Source organism: Hakea prostrata, chromosome 9 (assembly GCF_041222555.1).
Source record: "Hakea prostrata isolate BN-2017 chromosome 9, UWA_Hpros_2, whole genome shotgun sequence".
In the NCBI taxonomy this organism is placed as follows: Eukaryota; Viridiplantae; Streptophyta; class Magnoliopsida; order Proteales; family Proteaceae; genus Hakea; species Hakea prostrata.
This window is the reverse complement of record NC_142608.1, coordinates 53,730,473-53,743,513: the sequence shown is the minus strand read 5'-3', so window position 1 is coordinate 53,743,513 and position 13,041 is coordinate 53,730,473. Positions and strand designations below refer to the sequence as shown.

The 13,041-nt window shown below is 40.6% G+C and overlaps 1 protein-coding gene across 1 annotated transcript in view; it reads right to left on the bottom strand.

Annotated features, from left to right (window-relative positions):
* The window catches only part of LOC149005564 (uncharacterized), a 28,073-nt gene that overhangs the window by 13,142 nt on the left and 1,890 nt on the right, over positions 1-13,041 (bottom strand). Inside the window, exons 3-7 of the mRNA XM_089168104.1 lie at positions 11,192-11,374; positions 10,898-10,955; positions 10,410-10,460; positions 4,086-4,168; positions 478-565 (exon numbers count right to left, since the gene is read on the bottom strand). Coding sequence (XP_089024230.1) covers positions 478-565; positions 4,086-4,168; positions 10,410-10,460; positions 10,898-10,955; positions 11,192-11,374 — 463 coding nt within the window. The remainder of the gene's footprint in view (positions 1-477; positions 566-4,085; positions 4,169-10,409; positions 10,461-10,897; positions 10,956-11,191; positions 11,375-13,041) is intronic.

Genomic DNA, 13,041 nt, shown 5'->3' with positions numbered 1-13,041 from the left:
TCTCAAATTACGCTTTGATAAAGAGTTTCCTTTCTAAAGAAATAAGACTAATGACACAAGCAGAAAAATCCATGTACAGGGTGGACAGCATATAGTTGAGACAAGACAGCAAATTTGAGATGCAGCCTATCCACAGAATTCCCCTCTCTCAACAGTCAAGAGAGAACAGTCAAGAGAGAATAATTCACACCTCTGCCTGCTAAGATTAGTGGACTGTTGTATCTAATTAGATAGGCAACAGATTTGACATCCTACACATCTGAAACCAAGTCAATAAGGGGATTTCTGTAGGAATGCATTACCCCCACACCGTGTTAAAGGTGGGAGCCTTTTGCACTGGGTATAGCCTTTTTTTCATCTCCATTCAGAGGAGAGGGGAAAGAAAAAAGAAAAAAAAAAAAAATGCAAATAACTTTATCAAGAACAAGATTTGAAAAAAAGAGACGTTGATAGATAAAGACCAAAGAACAAACATACCTCTGCATTTGTTACAATATGAGCCCCAGCTTCTGTAGCAGCATTACTTATTGCTAATGATACTGAGCCCATCCCACCTTCCACATGTCTACAACAATAAAATTGGTGCTTACCAGTCAAGCCTTATTGCTACCATTGAGAGTCAGTTATAAGAATCTTGTTCCACCATCCAGTTTCCACCCAGGGCTATAGACTTTTCAGGAAATCACGCTAAAATGGGTTTGACTGAAGCTTTCCTGGCAGCTATTCACCCAATAAAACCTACATATGACTTAGGGTAGGCTGGATGGCCGGTTCAATCATACAAACCAAGAATCTCTCTACTTTTTATGCATAAATTTTACAGGTTATTCAAGCAACCATGGAAAAATCACTAAAGAAGTAAGCCTATAAAACAAAGCAAATTATTGTTTATCCTTGGTGCATACAACTTCATATGAACCATGAAGCATTTTTGTTCAATAAAAAGAAAATAGGTCATTAAGAACTTTCATTTTCATTCATAGTTATCAAGGCAGCAAGAAGACCGTCGCATTTGAGGGTGCAAAACAAGCTAACACCAACAAGGCAGCAAGGCACAAGAAACCCCAATCATCCAAGGCATCCAAGGATCTTGAATGTCTAAGGAACACCTTCATAACCATAATCACAATGAATCGCTTACCAGTACATCTTCCTATAATTCAAAGAGACAAGTAATTATCTAATCCAAGCCCAATATAGTTGTTTTGTGAATTCTTCATAATATTTCTTAAAATTAGTGCACAAAAATCTATGCTCTCACAAGATGATCCACTTTGGAGGAATGGTTTCAGATGTTCATCACCATTCTTCATTTCAAAAGATAAAATTGAAAGAAAAATAGCTAGAAAGTGAAAACTTATTCTCTCAATTTTCACTAGTTGAGCGAAGGGATTGAAATGACATTGTATCTAATTAAAGTGTTCAGGTGTAGTATATATCTGGCTCAATGAGCTTTAATTGATAAACTAAATCCTGGAATAAAATAGATTTTGGTTAAACTGGAGAAATTTTAGGGGCTGTAGTAGCTGAATCAATTATTCCATTATGACCAATGGCACTCCAGGAAATTTCTTGAAAGCTAAAAGAGGCATCCCATTTTCTTATTCATCCTTGTTGAAATCTTCAGCTGATCATTTCTAGAAAGTGGAGATAGGAGTAGAGCTACTAATAATGGGAGAGAGACTGAATATTCATTGAGCCTTTCCTTGGATACAGTACATCATAGAGTCATCCTCAAGAGCAAGTATTTGTTTTATCATGTTGACAAAGGCAATCCAGCTGTCAGAGGCAATTTAACCAATGGAAATTGGAAGCTGCTCATAATGATTACCTTACTTAAGAAATCAAAACAAGGAAAAAGGTAAGGAAACATATGGTGAACATAACCAACACGAGGGTAACTGATTTGAACCAAATTCTAGGGTTTAGTTGTTTGAATATGGCCCTCGAATCAAGCTCACCCCAGGATGCTCTTCCCATAGAATCAACAGTCTTCTAGGGCTGTAATGGCCTTTGATGCAGTGTTTTTGCAGCAACAGATAGAAGCTAGGGTTCGGTTAGGGTCAGAATAGGCCTTGGCCAGGCTAGGAGACCTTAGGTTTTCACGTTTGAAGGTTTAAACCTTGCTGCAACTATGGTTTCAGATCTGAAATTGTAATTAAGGATAGGTTTTAATGGAATCTAGGTCTGACTGGACAGTTACTAAGGTTTGGCTGGGTTAGGAACAATGCTGATGTTTTTATTTTGTAATTTCAGGTTTAATACTGAGGGATTAGGGTTTCAATCTAGGTCTCCTAGTTGGATTGGGACTTTAGAGATGTCAGCTAGGGTTAGGGTTTGAAGGGCGAGGTAGAGAGATCTAGGTAATCCTAAAGTGTTCGGAGTTTGGTTGAGGGGTTTGAGAGTTATGTGAATCTTAATGAAACTAGGGTTTAGCATTTCTTGAGGTTGAAAATTTGCAGGAATTTTTTAAACCTAATGGAGGAAGGGTTGATGATGAAGCTAGGAGTAGAAATGAGGTGTAGGAGAACGTGAGATCCTATATGGAAAGGGAGGGGTTGAATGCGGTGGGGGAACAAGGGTTTTGGAAGGAAGGCAGGCTGCTGCTACCATAGGGAAGAAGGGGAATGGAGGAGAGGGTTGCATGGGAGATAAGGCGAGGAACGGATAAGGGAGGGGCTGGTTTGTACTCACTTAAAGCTGCTGTGTTACTTGAGTTTAGTTGCTGCCACAGGCTTGAACGACAAGAACTTGAAGAAGAATTGCAGAAATTAATCACACAGCCATGGGATTCCTCTTAGTCCTACTAACATGCTGGACCAATGACACCCAAACTTGAACACATCAAAGATTACCAAAAATCACCAAAATACCCCTGGTGTGATTAGCGGCCATCGGGTTTGGGGTGCAACCCTAGGCCTATGCTGCTGCCTCTGAAATGATTTACATCAGGAACAAGAAGAAAAGAGTATAAGAGTATACTAAATAGTGAGAGCAGAGAAGGGTGGAGGGGACGAACAAGAACATGTTACGAGGGCTTTAGACTCTAAAATGGCTCTCCACCTACTTATTCATGTCTACTTTATTAACATCTGGTTTGAATCATCAAAATTCGTGAGAAGCAAATAGGATTTTTTTTTTCTTTTTTTCTTTTAGAAACAATGAGGACAAGTCACCAATAATAACATTAAAACTCCCAGAAACTTTTAGAACCAAAGGTCCACCAATTACAGGACTCATAACTATGGTCATCAATTGGGAAGAGAAAAGGGAAACTTCAAGAAATGCAGAGAAAGAGTACTAGACCTGACATGAAAACCTAATAAATTGGAGTTTCAATTCTAAGCCTAAAAATGAATTTATTCATCTCACTATTCGCTGTCAATCTACATTTGAATCTGCCACATATTTCTTTCTCTGAGATGTCATTCTGCAGCAGAGGTTCAAGTTAACAGGAATTAGGATAGAGTCAAAGTATCATTCGAAATGGCCTTAACTAGAGCAAATGAGTTGCAGCAAAAATATAAAAACCAACAGATGGCAACATTAGCCAAGTGTATGAGGGCGACCATTAGAGAGTTTTGACACCAAGGGGAAAAAAATCAAATGAACAAATAAAATTGCCAGTTTCTGAGAAAGGTGGATCAAGAATGTGGGACAAGATCCATCAAATGAGGACGAATACTGGGAACAGGCTTAATATTTGTATGCAAATGCAAGAACAACTAATTAGGAAAAAAATCTCTTTGAGCAGCTCACTTATGAGTGTGAATAATCATTGGATCTACTCCAAATTCATAGTACTTACCAGAGGCTAAGAACTTATTTGTCTATGTCTAAATACAGCAAGTACCAACTAACAATAAATGGATACAATCATATGCAGATTTTTAAATAAATCAAAGCACACAACATTGTGATAAGGACAATTCTTTCTCCAATACCAGCAGCTCAGCTGCTTGTGCAACCAACAGAAAACCTTGATCATGGTACTCAATAAAAAAAGACATGCTCCAGGAAAAATTCTGATAATAAACACTACCGAATATACATCTACAGATAGGGTTGGGAAATGTAATACATACGACCACATGCCACGATCACCATCAGTTTCTCCCATCACATGATGCAGCAGAACATATCCACTCCCTGGTGTATGCACACTTGCCTAGCACAAACAAAACAATACCTAACATACTCGACAAAAATAATAAAGAATGGAGCACCAAATAAAGAAAATGATAACATTCTGAAATATATAAATGCTAATACAAAGATCTTTGAATTAATAACCCCTCAGTAATGGAAATTTTAATTTCTTGGGAGCAGATGAATTATAAGGAAAAAAAGAAACAGTTCTTCACACAACCAGCCCAGTCAGATGAACTGGCCAGCAACAGTATTCCACAGTCAAATCGTAAACCATCAAAGGATGGCACCGTTGATCACTTATGGATTCCACAATCATGATTCATTAAACCATACTTGTTAATTGTGTCCTCAGCAAACACGGATACCAAAATGTTTTACGGAATAAATCTGACAACTTTGCATATGAGTACACATCTTGGGGATATCCCTGCATATCTCGGAATTTTGCTGTAATTATACGCTCCAACCAAATTTGGCTTTGATTTCAACCCAAAAAAGAAGAAGAAAAAAAAGGAACTTCACTCTGACTGGGTAAGATCTTGGTCCAACTTGGTTTTCTGGACCACTGAGACAGCCTCTGAGATCAAATTCTCAATCCTTGGTGTCAACGCATTCGTCAACATTATGATAACCCAGGTCTTGGCTTTGTATATGAACTTCTATCTTCTCTTGTCAAGGATGGTTAGATAAATGAATGCTTAGGCAAATAACATGATAAGCCCCTTGTATCACAAGTCTACACTCGACAGCGTGGAAAGCAAATCCCTAAAATCTAGGGAAGGAAAGAGTCATATTACAATTAGGATTAGATTCAAAGAGTCCTATTCGAATTACTTTTTAGGATTAGAATTGAAGAGTCCTATTCGAATTGGGATGATTCTGTTAATTAATATTGTAGGAACGTAATTGCTATAAATAGGGGGAAGGAATAGTAGAGGGGACAGTTTTTTGGAGTTATTGGGGAAGATTAAGTGAGAGCTATTGCTCTTGGGTAGTCGTAGGATTCACCTACTGCTAGTAGTGTGTTCTGTCTGGAGATTATTTGATTCAATGTTGCTATTATCGTTGTGAGTGAATTTATTCATCATTTTTTAGATCGGGGTCTTATCAATTTGGCATCAGAGCCATCGATTCCAGGGGAATGGTAAAGAGCCAAATGGAGCAGAGGGTAGAGGAATTGGAAAGTATCGTGAAAGAGATTCAAGGTCAAGTTGGACTCTTGGCACAAAACATAGAAAAAGGAGAAAAGGCGAATGACGCTTTCAGAGAGGAATTAAGGGTCCTGCTGTTGAAAGGAAAATCAGCAGAGATGCATACCTTAACGCCTGAGGTGAATGAAAACGAAGGAACTCCAGATTACAGCGAGCGAACGATCGAACCAGAGAAATCGAGAGACTTCCTTCCTAGACATCTTGAGATGCCGATTTTCATGGGGGAAGATCCAATGGGGTGGATCGCACGGGCTGAGAGGTACTTTGACCTGTACAAACTAAGCGATGTAGAGAAACTCAGAACTGCAACTCTTTGTTTTGAAGGTGCGGCAATGGGATGGATACGCTTCCGAGAATTGCAGCAGCCATTGTCATCATGGAGAAACTTGAAAGAATCGATGATCCATCGATTTAACTCAGCACAACTGAAGACTCCCCAAGAAGCGTTGATTAATCAAAAGTAAAGTGGGACGTTTGCAGCATATAGAGAAGGGTTTGAGAAATTAGTAGCGGCAGCCGGAGCGGTAGATGAAGAATGGTTGAAAGGGGTGTTTTTCGCTGGTTTAAACGAAGAAGTGAGGGCGGAGGAACGATTATTTGGCCTCACCAAATTGGGCCAAATAATGGACCTGGTCCAAGACATGGAGGACAAAAATAGAGTGGGGAAAAATAAGAAATCTTTTTTGGCCCAACCCACTCAATCGGCCTAAAATTTAACCTCACATTTTATTAACTTCAGCCCACCCAACACCAATATTAGAGGAACCAATACGGTTCAGGGAACCGGAATGAACCAAAGCTTTAACAGCTCGGTTCGCCCAAACCAAAGAAGTGAACCCTCGTCTTCCTCTTCACAATCTCGACTTGCAACCATAGTGGCGACGGTGAACTCAGGACACTCACGATTGCTATCCCAGGAAGAAATCAAAGATAAAATGGACAAAGGGGTATGTTTCAGGTGTGATGCTCCATACTCCAAAGGCCACCGATGCCCTCTGAAGCAACTAAGGTTGTTGTTACTCCATGACGATGATAATCCAGAAGTTGCAGCAGCGGAAGGAGTGATCGATGACGACAATACGACAGTCGAAATGGAGCCAGTGCTCGAGATAGAACTCTCGCATACTTCTTTGGTGGGAATCGATTCACCACATACCCTGAAACTAACGGGACAGATAAATGGCTGTGAAATCATCTTTTTGATCGATTGTGGTGCAACACACAATTTCATCGCTCAAGAGTTGGTGGAGCCGTTGGGATTGGTAATCCAAAAAACAAAATTTCAAGTTGCTTTGGGCGATGGAACTTTAGCAAAGGTACAAGGATCTGTCGACAGATTCCGATTCAGTTGGGCGGTGAGGTCTTTGTACAAAATTTTTACCCTTTCTATTTGGGTAGCATTGATATAATCTTGGGCGTAGAATGGTTGCAGACACTCGGGGAGGTACGCAGTAATTGGAGTTTGAGAACCTTGAACTTTGAGTGGCAAGGACGACCCATGAAACTAAATGGGGATCCGACCTTGTTGCGATTGGAAACAACATTGAAAAGTGTGCTACATTCTATTCAAGCAGGCGGTGATGGCTACGGGCTGCAGCCTCAGCATTCCGACGGAGACGACATAGAGGTACACCAGAGTACAATAGTATCAAATTTATTAACCGACTTTGCTCAACTATTTGTTGAACCAATTGAACTGCCACCAAGAAGGAAGCAAGACCACCGGATACGGCTAGCTGAGAAAAGTAACCCACCTAATATTCGACCCTATCGTTACCCACACTCTCAAAAAAACGAGGTCGAAAGGTTGGTACAAGAAATGTTAATAGCAGGATTGGTACGGCCTAGTGTGAGTCCTTACTCCAGTCTAGTATTGTTGGTTCGAAAGAAGGATGGCGGATGGCGTTTCTGCGTGGATTATCGTGCCTTGAATAAACTCACAGTTCCTGACAAGTTCCCCATTCCCGCAATTGACGAACTGTTGGATGAGTTGGGCGGAGCCACAGTGTTCACCAAAATTGATATGAGAGCAGGATACCACCAGATCAGAATGGCGGAAGGTGATGAGGAAAAAACGACTTTTCGTACCCATAATGGGCCTTATGAGTTCCTGGGGATCCATTTGGGCTTTCGAATGCTCCGGCCACATTTCAATAATGGGCCTTATGAATGAGGTATTTCGAGAACATTTGCGAAAATTTATTTTGGTGTTCTTTGACGATATCTTGGTGTATAGCAGGACCATGGAGGAACATGTGGGTCATTTGCGAACCACCTTTATACTTCTCACACAACACCACCTCATTGTCAACCGAAAAAAATGCATGTTTGGGATTGCTACACTGGAGTATTTAAGGCACATTATATCTAAAGACGGAGTTGCTGCGGATCCATGAAAGATCAAGTGCATGGTGGAGTGGCCCCAACCCACCAATCTTAAAACCTTGCGAGGGTTTTTAGGTTTAACCGGGTATTACCGTAGATTTGTCCAAGATTATGGAAAGATTACCGCTCCGCTTACTAACTTATTTAGGAAATATGCATTTCAGTGGAGTAAAGAGGCAACCAAGACATTTAATGCCCTCAAGACAACAATGACAACCGTTCCAGTATTGGTTATGCCAGATTTCACAAAGGAGTTTTTGGTAGAGACTGATGCTTCAGGTTTTGGGCTGCGTGCGGTTTTGATGCAAGATGGCCACCCCATTGCCTACTGGAGCCAAGTGTTGTCCCCTCGCCATAAACCAAGTCGGTCTATGAGAAAGAACAAATGGCAATTGTGCTAGCGATCTAGAAATGGCGTCACTACTTGATGGGAGACATTTCAAAGTACGAACTGATCAAAAGAGTCTGAAATATTTGCTGGAACAACGCATTGGGTCTACTTGATCAACGAAGTGGGTCTTAAAGCTTTTGGGATTTGATTTTGAGATATTGTACTGACCGGGCAGCGAAAACAAAGCCGCTGACGCTCTCTCGCGACGGTCAAAGGATGATAAGCAACTTCTCTCTATGACAACAACAACTTGGCAGGAAAGTGAGGGTTTAGATGCGGCAATTCACGCCTCAGAGCGTTACCAGAAAATTATTCAGGCCTTACTGAAAGGATCCCAAGACTATCCTAACTATCATCTCCAACAAGGAACATTACTCTATAAAAACAGGTTAGTCATCCCTGAAGGATCCCCCCTAATTCCCAAATTATTGTCCGAATATCACTCCACCCCAGTTGGTGGGCATTCAGGGTTTCTGCGGACCTACAAGCGATTGATGGCTGTGGTCTATTGGGTGGGAATGAAGGCTGTTGTTCGAGACTTTGTGGCTAGTTGTGATGCCTGTCAGCGCAGTAAATACTTGGCTATGAAACCCGCAGGTCTCCTTCAACCGCTGCCAATTACGGAACGCATTTGGGAGGATATTAGTATGGATTTTATTGGCGGCTTACCCAAGACTAAAGGTGGGGACACAATGCCGGTGGTAGTGGATCGTCTCACCAAATACGCCCATTTCCTTGCTCTTTCACACCCCTACTTTGCTAAGGAAGTGGCTGCATCATTCACTAGGGAAGTTATCCGCTTGCATGGATTTCCGTGATCCATTGTCTTAGATCGCGATCGTGTCTTCCTTAGTCACTTCTAGATGGAGTTATTCAAGCTAGCAGGCACCCACCCAAAGTATAGCAATGCCTATCATCCACAAACCGATGGCCAAACAGAAGTGGTGAATTGCAGCCTTGAAGTTTACCTACGCTGTTTCTGTGCTCGCCAACCAAAGGATTGGATTAATTGGTTACCTTGGGCGGAGTATTGGTACAACACGACATTCAATTCAGCCACTAAAATGTCTCCATTCCAGATTGTATATGGCCGTGAATCGCCTTCACTTTTGCGTTGGGAAGATGGCCGGTCCAAGGTTGATGATGTTGATGTGTTCCTTCGTGAGCGAAATCGAGTATTGGATGATCTCAAATCTAATCTCCGGGTGGCCCAAGAACAGATGTGCGCCACCGCTGATCCCAATCGCTGGGAGGTGCACTACAGGGTGGGGGATGAGGTCTTTCTTAAGCTCCAACCTTATCGTTTTCAGAAACTTGCCAACCACCCATACGAAAAGCTAAGCCATCGTTTCTACGGGCCATACCAAATCATAGAGCAAGTGGGCCCGGCGGCTTATCAGTTACAGTTACCAGAAGGGACTCGCATCCACCCTGTGTTCCACGTTTCGCAGTTGAAACCAGCAGTTGGTCAACACATGGTCCCCCAGCCTCTTCCCTCATGTTTGCGAGAGAATGGCGAGTTACATCCCACACCAAAACAATTGCTCAGCATTCGCTTCTCTACTCAGGGGTTTTTGGAAGTTTTGATTCAATGGAAAGGACTGCCTCCTTGTGAAAATACTTGGGAAACTTATGGCGAGATGCGGTCCCACTTTCCAGATTTTCACCTTGAGGACAAGGTGAAACTGTTGGAGGGGAGTATTGATAAGCCCCTTGTATCACGAGTCTACACTCGATAGTGTGGAAAGCAAATCCCTAAAATCTAGGGAAGGAAAGAGTCATATTACGATTAGGATTAGATTCGAAGAGTCCTATTCGAATTACTTTTTAGGATTAGAATTGAAGCATCCTATTCGAATTGGGATGATTCTGTTAATTTATATTGTAGGAACGTAATTGCTATAAATAGGGGGAAGGAATAGTAGAGGGGACAGTTTTTTGGAGTTATTGGGGAAAGATTAAATGAGAGCTATTGCTTTTGGGTAGTCGTAGGATTCACCTACTGCTAGTAGTGTGTTTTGTTTGGAGATTATTTGATTCAATGTTGCTATTATGGTTGTGAGTGAATTTATTCATCGTTTTTGAGATCGGGGTCTTATCATAATAGAATCCAAGGAATGCTACGGCCAAAATTTACCATTGTATTTATCCTATTTTCTCTTGCATCTTTTTCCTCCCTCCCGCAACAAATCCCAACCCAAAGCAAACAAACAAACAAAAAAATTGATATCCCTTCCTTTTCAAAAGCAAGAATAAGTTAAGAAGCTTACCATGGTCCCAATTACACCATCTGTTGCCAAAGCTGCCTTTAGTACATCACTCTGAAAATAGCAATTATTTTATTAAGATATGAATAATGGGATTTAAACTTCTGAAGGGTTTTCACACAAAGCATAAAAACATTCTTTTCAGCATTGCATGGTGAAAAACTTCATCAAAGAGCATGTTGCAATATTGAAGCATGTGAAACTATAAATAATTGATATTATGTCATAAATAAAGTTAAAAACTATGAACTGACTTAACTACATGCCACCAGGGGAGTATGTGGAACACTTAAGATTTTGCAACAACATCAAACCAGTTATTCAAAGAGGTTAGAAAAACTCACATCCACTACTCTTTTCCCTTGCAATATTGAAGCATGTGAAAATTTTAAACGATTGATATCATGACACAAATAAAGTTAAAAAGTATGAGCTGACTTGAATACATGCCACCAAGGGAGTTTATGGAACACTTAAGAAATTTCAACAACCTCAAACCAGTTATTCAAAACCTTCGATGCTGGGGACAGTAAGAGATCCACAAAGGCCCTGTAGAATTGATTCACAACATGTTAACATTAAAACGAGACAGAAAAATCATCAAAAAATAAAATAGAATAAAATAATATGTTTGTTCCATAAGCTAAAACTCAATTTGTATCCCATTTTAATGGACAACACAGAAAAGAAATGGCAAAGCTATCAATTCAACACAAGTTGAGAATGCAGAACATACGAAAATGAGAAAAAGATCTCAATGTGCTCAGGAAGAAAAGAACACTCACACCATATCTTTTTGCCCCAACGCTAAAGCTTGTCGCATCCAATGAGCCCAAAATGCTGACTTTTGCAATTTATCCTTCATCTGATCAATAAGGCTAGGACGGAACCCATGCAGAATTTCGGGGGTAGGTGAATCCAAAAGAGAATCCATGAATTCACAGAATTTTTGTAGCTGAATCTCATATCTACATAATAGAACCCATATTTCGAATAATAAATGCTGGAGAACAAATCAAGGTTAGGGAATTTAGAAACAAGATATTTAAAATTCAGCTCAAACAAAGTAGCTTTGTACTTAGAAAACACATAGGAGCAGTGCAAAAGAAGCTAAGAAGGAACAAATAGCTCATGCTTTGAAACGTTTATATATATTAAAGGGTAAAGGAAATTACTCTTAACACTTTGCCAAAGACAATTTATTAACTAGTCATTAGTATGTCTCACACTCACATCCTTTCATCTGTCTGATTCTACAAATATAAATTAACTCTACAATCCCAAAGACTAATAACCAATCCAGGACTGGCAATTTAGATGCAAATCTTTTCTGGGTAGAAGGAATTTCAAACCGTAGATAAGGAAATTGAAGATTGTAAATAGGATTAGGCTTAGAAGGAGTTAAAGAAAGGACTACTGAAATAAATGAACAGAGATAAGCACCAGTACAGGGCAGTTTCAGCCTGTATGCAGATATTTTGTATCTTCCAGAACTCATTTGGGTTCTTGAGAATCTTAAGTTGTTGTCATCAAGTACCACTAGGATTTGGTTCAATTAGCTAATGCAAACGTGGCAAGGAGCAGATTCTGATAAGTAAGAGAGAAAAACAGAGGGGGGGGGGGGGGAAAAGACAAACAAAATCGTGCAACTAGTCAACTAGGACCACTAGATTTCATGTCCAAAGAAACATTACTTAACCCCAAAAGAAAGAAGAGAACATACATTTATTTCTGTTCATTCAAGAAAACAATGAGCACTATACCTGATTTGTGAGTTATGCATAAAAAGCATGCTCATCAGGGAGAAATCAAAGAAGTTAAGTTCATCTCACACATCACTAGAGAACCAAACCACTATACCGAAAAAGCGATTGTTGATTTGGAGGCAGAGAGACACTGGCAGTCCTCTCTCTCTCTCTCTCAAATTCTCTTCTTCTCTTCTCTACGGCTACTTCATCTCCTTTTTTTCCTCTCTCTCTCTTTCTTCACCTCTCGTTTTCATCTTCTATTTCAGTTGGAGAGTCGCTGGCAGTTCTCTTGGGTTTCAGAGATTAACAATTGGTGGCAGAGAGACGCCAGCGGTCACCTCTATGTCTCTCGGCCTCTCTCTCTCTCTCTTTGTGTTTTTCTCCACCTCTCATTCTCATCTTCTCTCTCTCTGCTTTCTCCACCTTTGTTCTCATTCTCTCTGCTTCTCTCATTGTTATTCATCTTCTCCACCTGTTTCTCCTTCTCTTGCCCTCTCCCTTTCTTTTGTTCTTCTCTTTCTTTCCTCTCTCTCTCTCTCTCTCTCTCTCTCTCTCTCTCTCTCTCCCCCCCTCTTTTCCTGATTTGGGTTTAGCTTCAGTTCGTTGAGGACCCCACCCCTTCATGGCCTCTCTAGCATCAAGGGAACACCATCAGGACCATCATTGTTGAACCCCTCGCATCAAGTTCGAACGCAGATTTGGTTTCATTGTTCTTTGTATCAATTTCATGATGCTAACAGCCCTAGTGTCTGTGGTGTCGCAACTACCCATGCATTGTTGCAATGCAAGCTTTTCGTCTCTTCAATTGATTAGGAGACTAAGTCGGTCTAGATAGGCCTACTGCCCTTTTGGATTTTGGTGCTTTTTGGTTGTGGTTGTACTTTCCA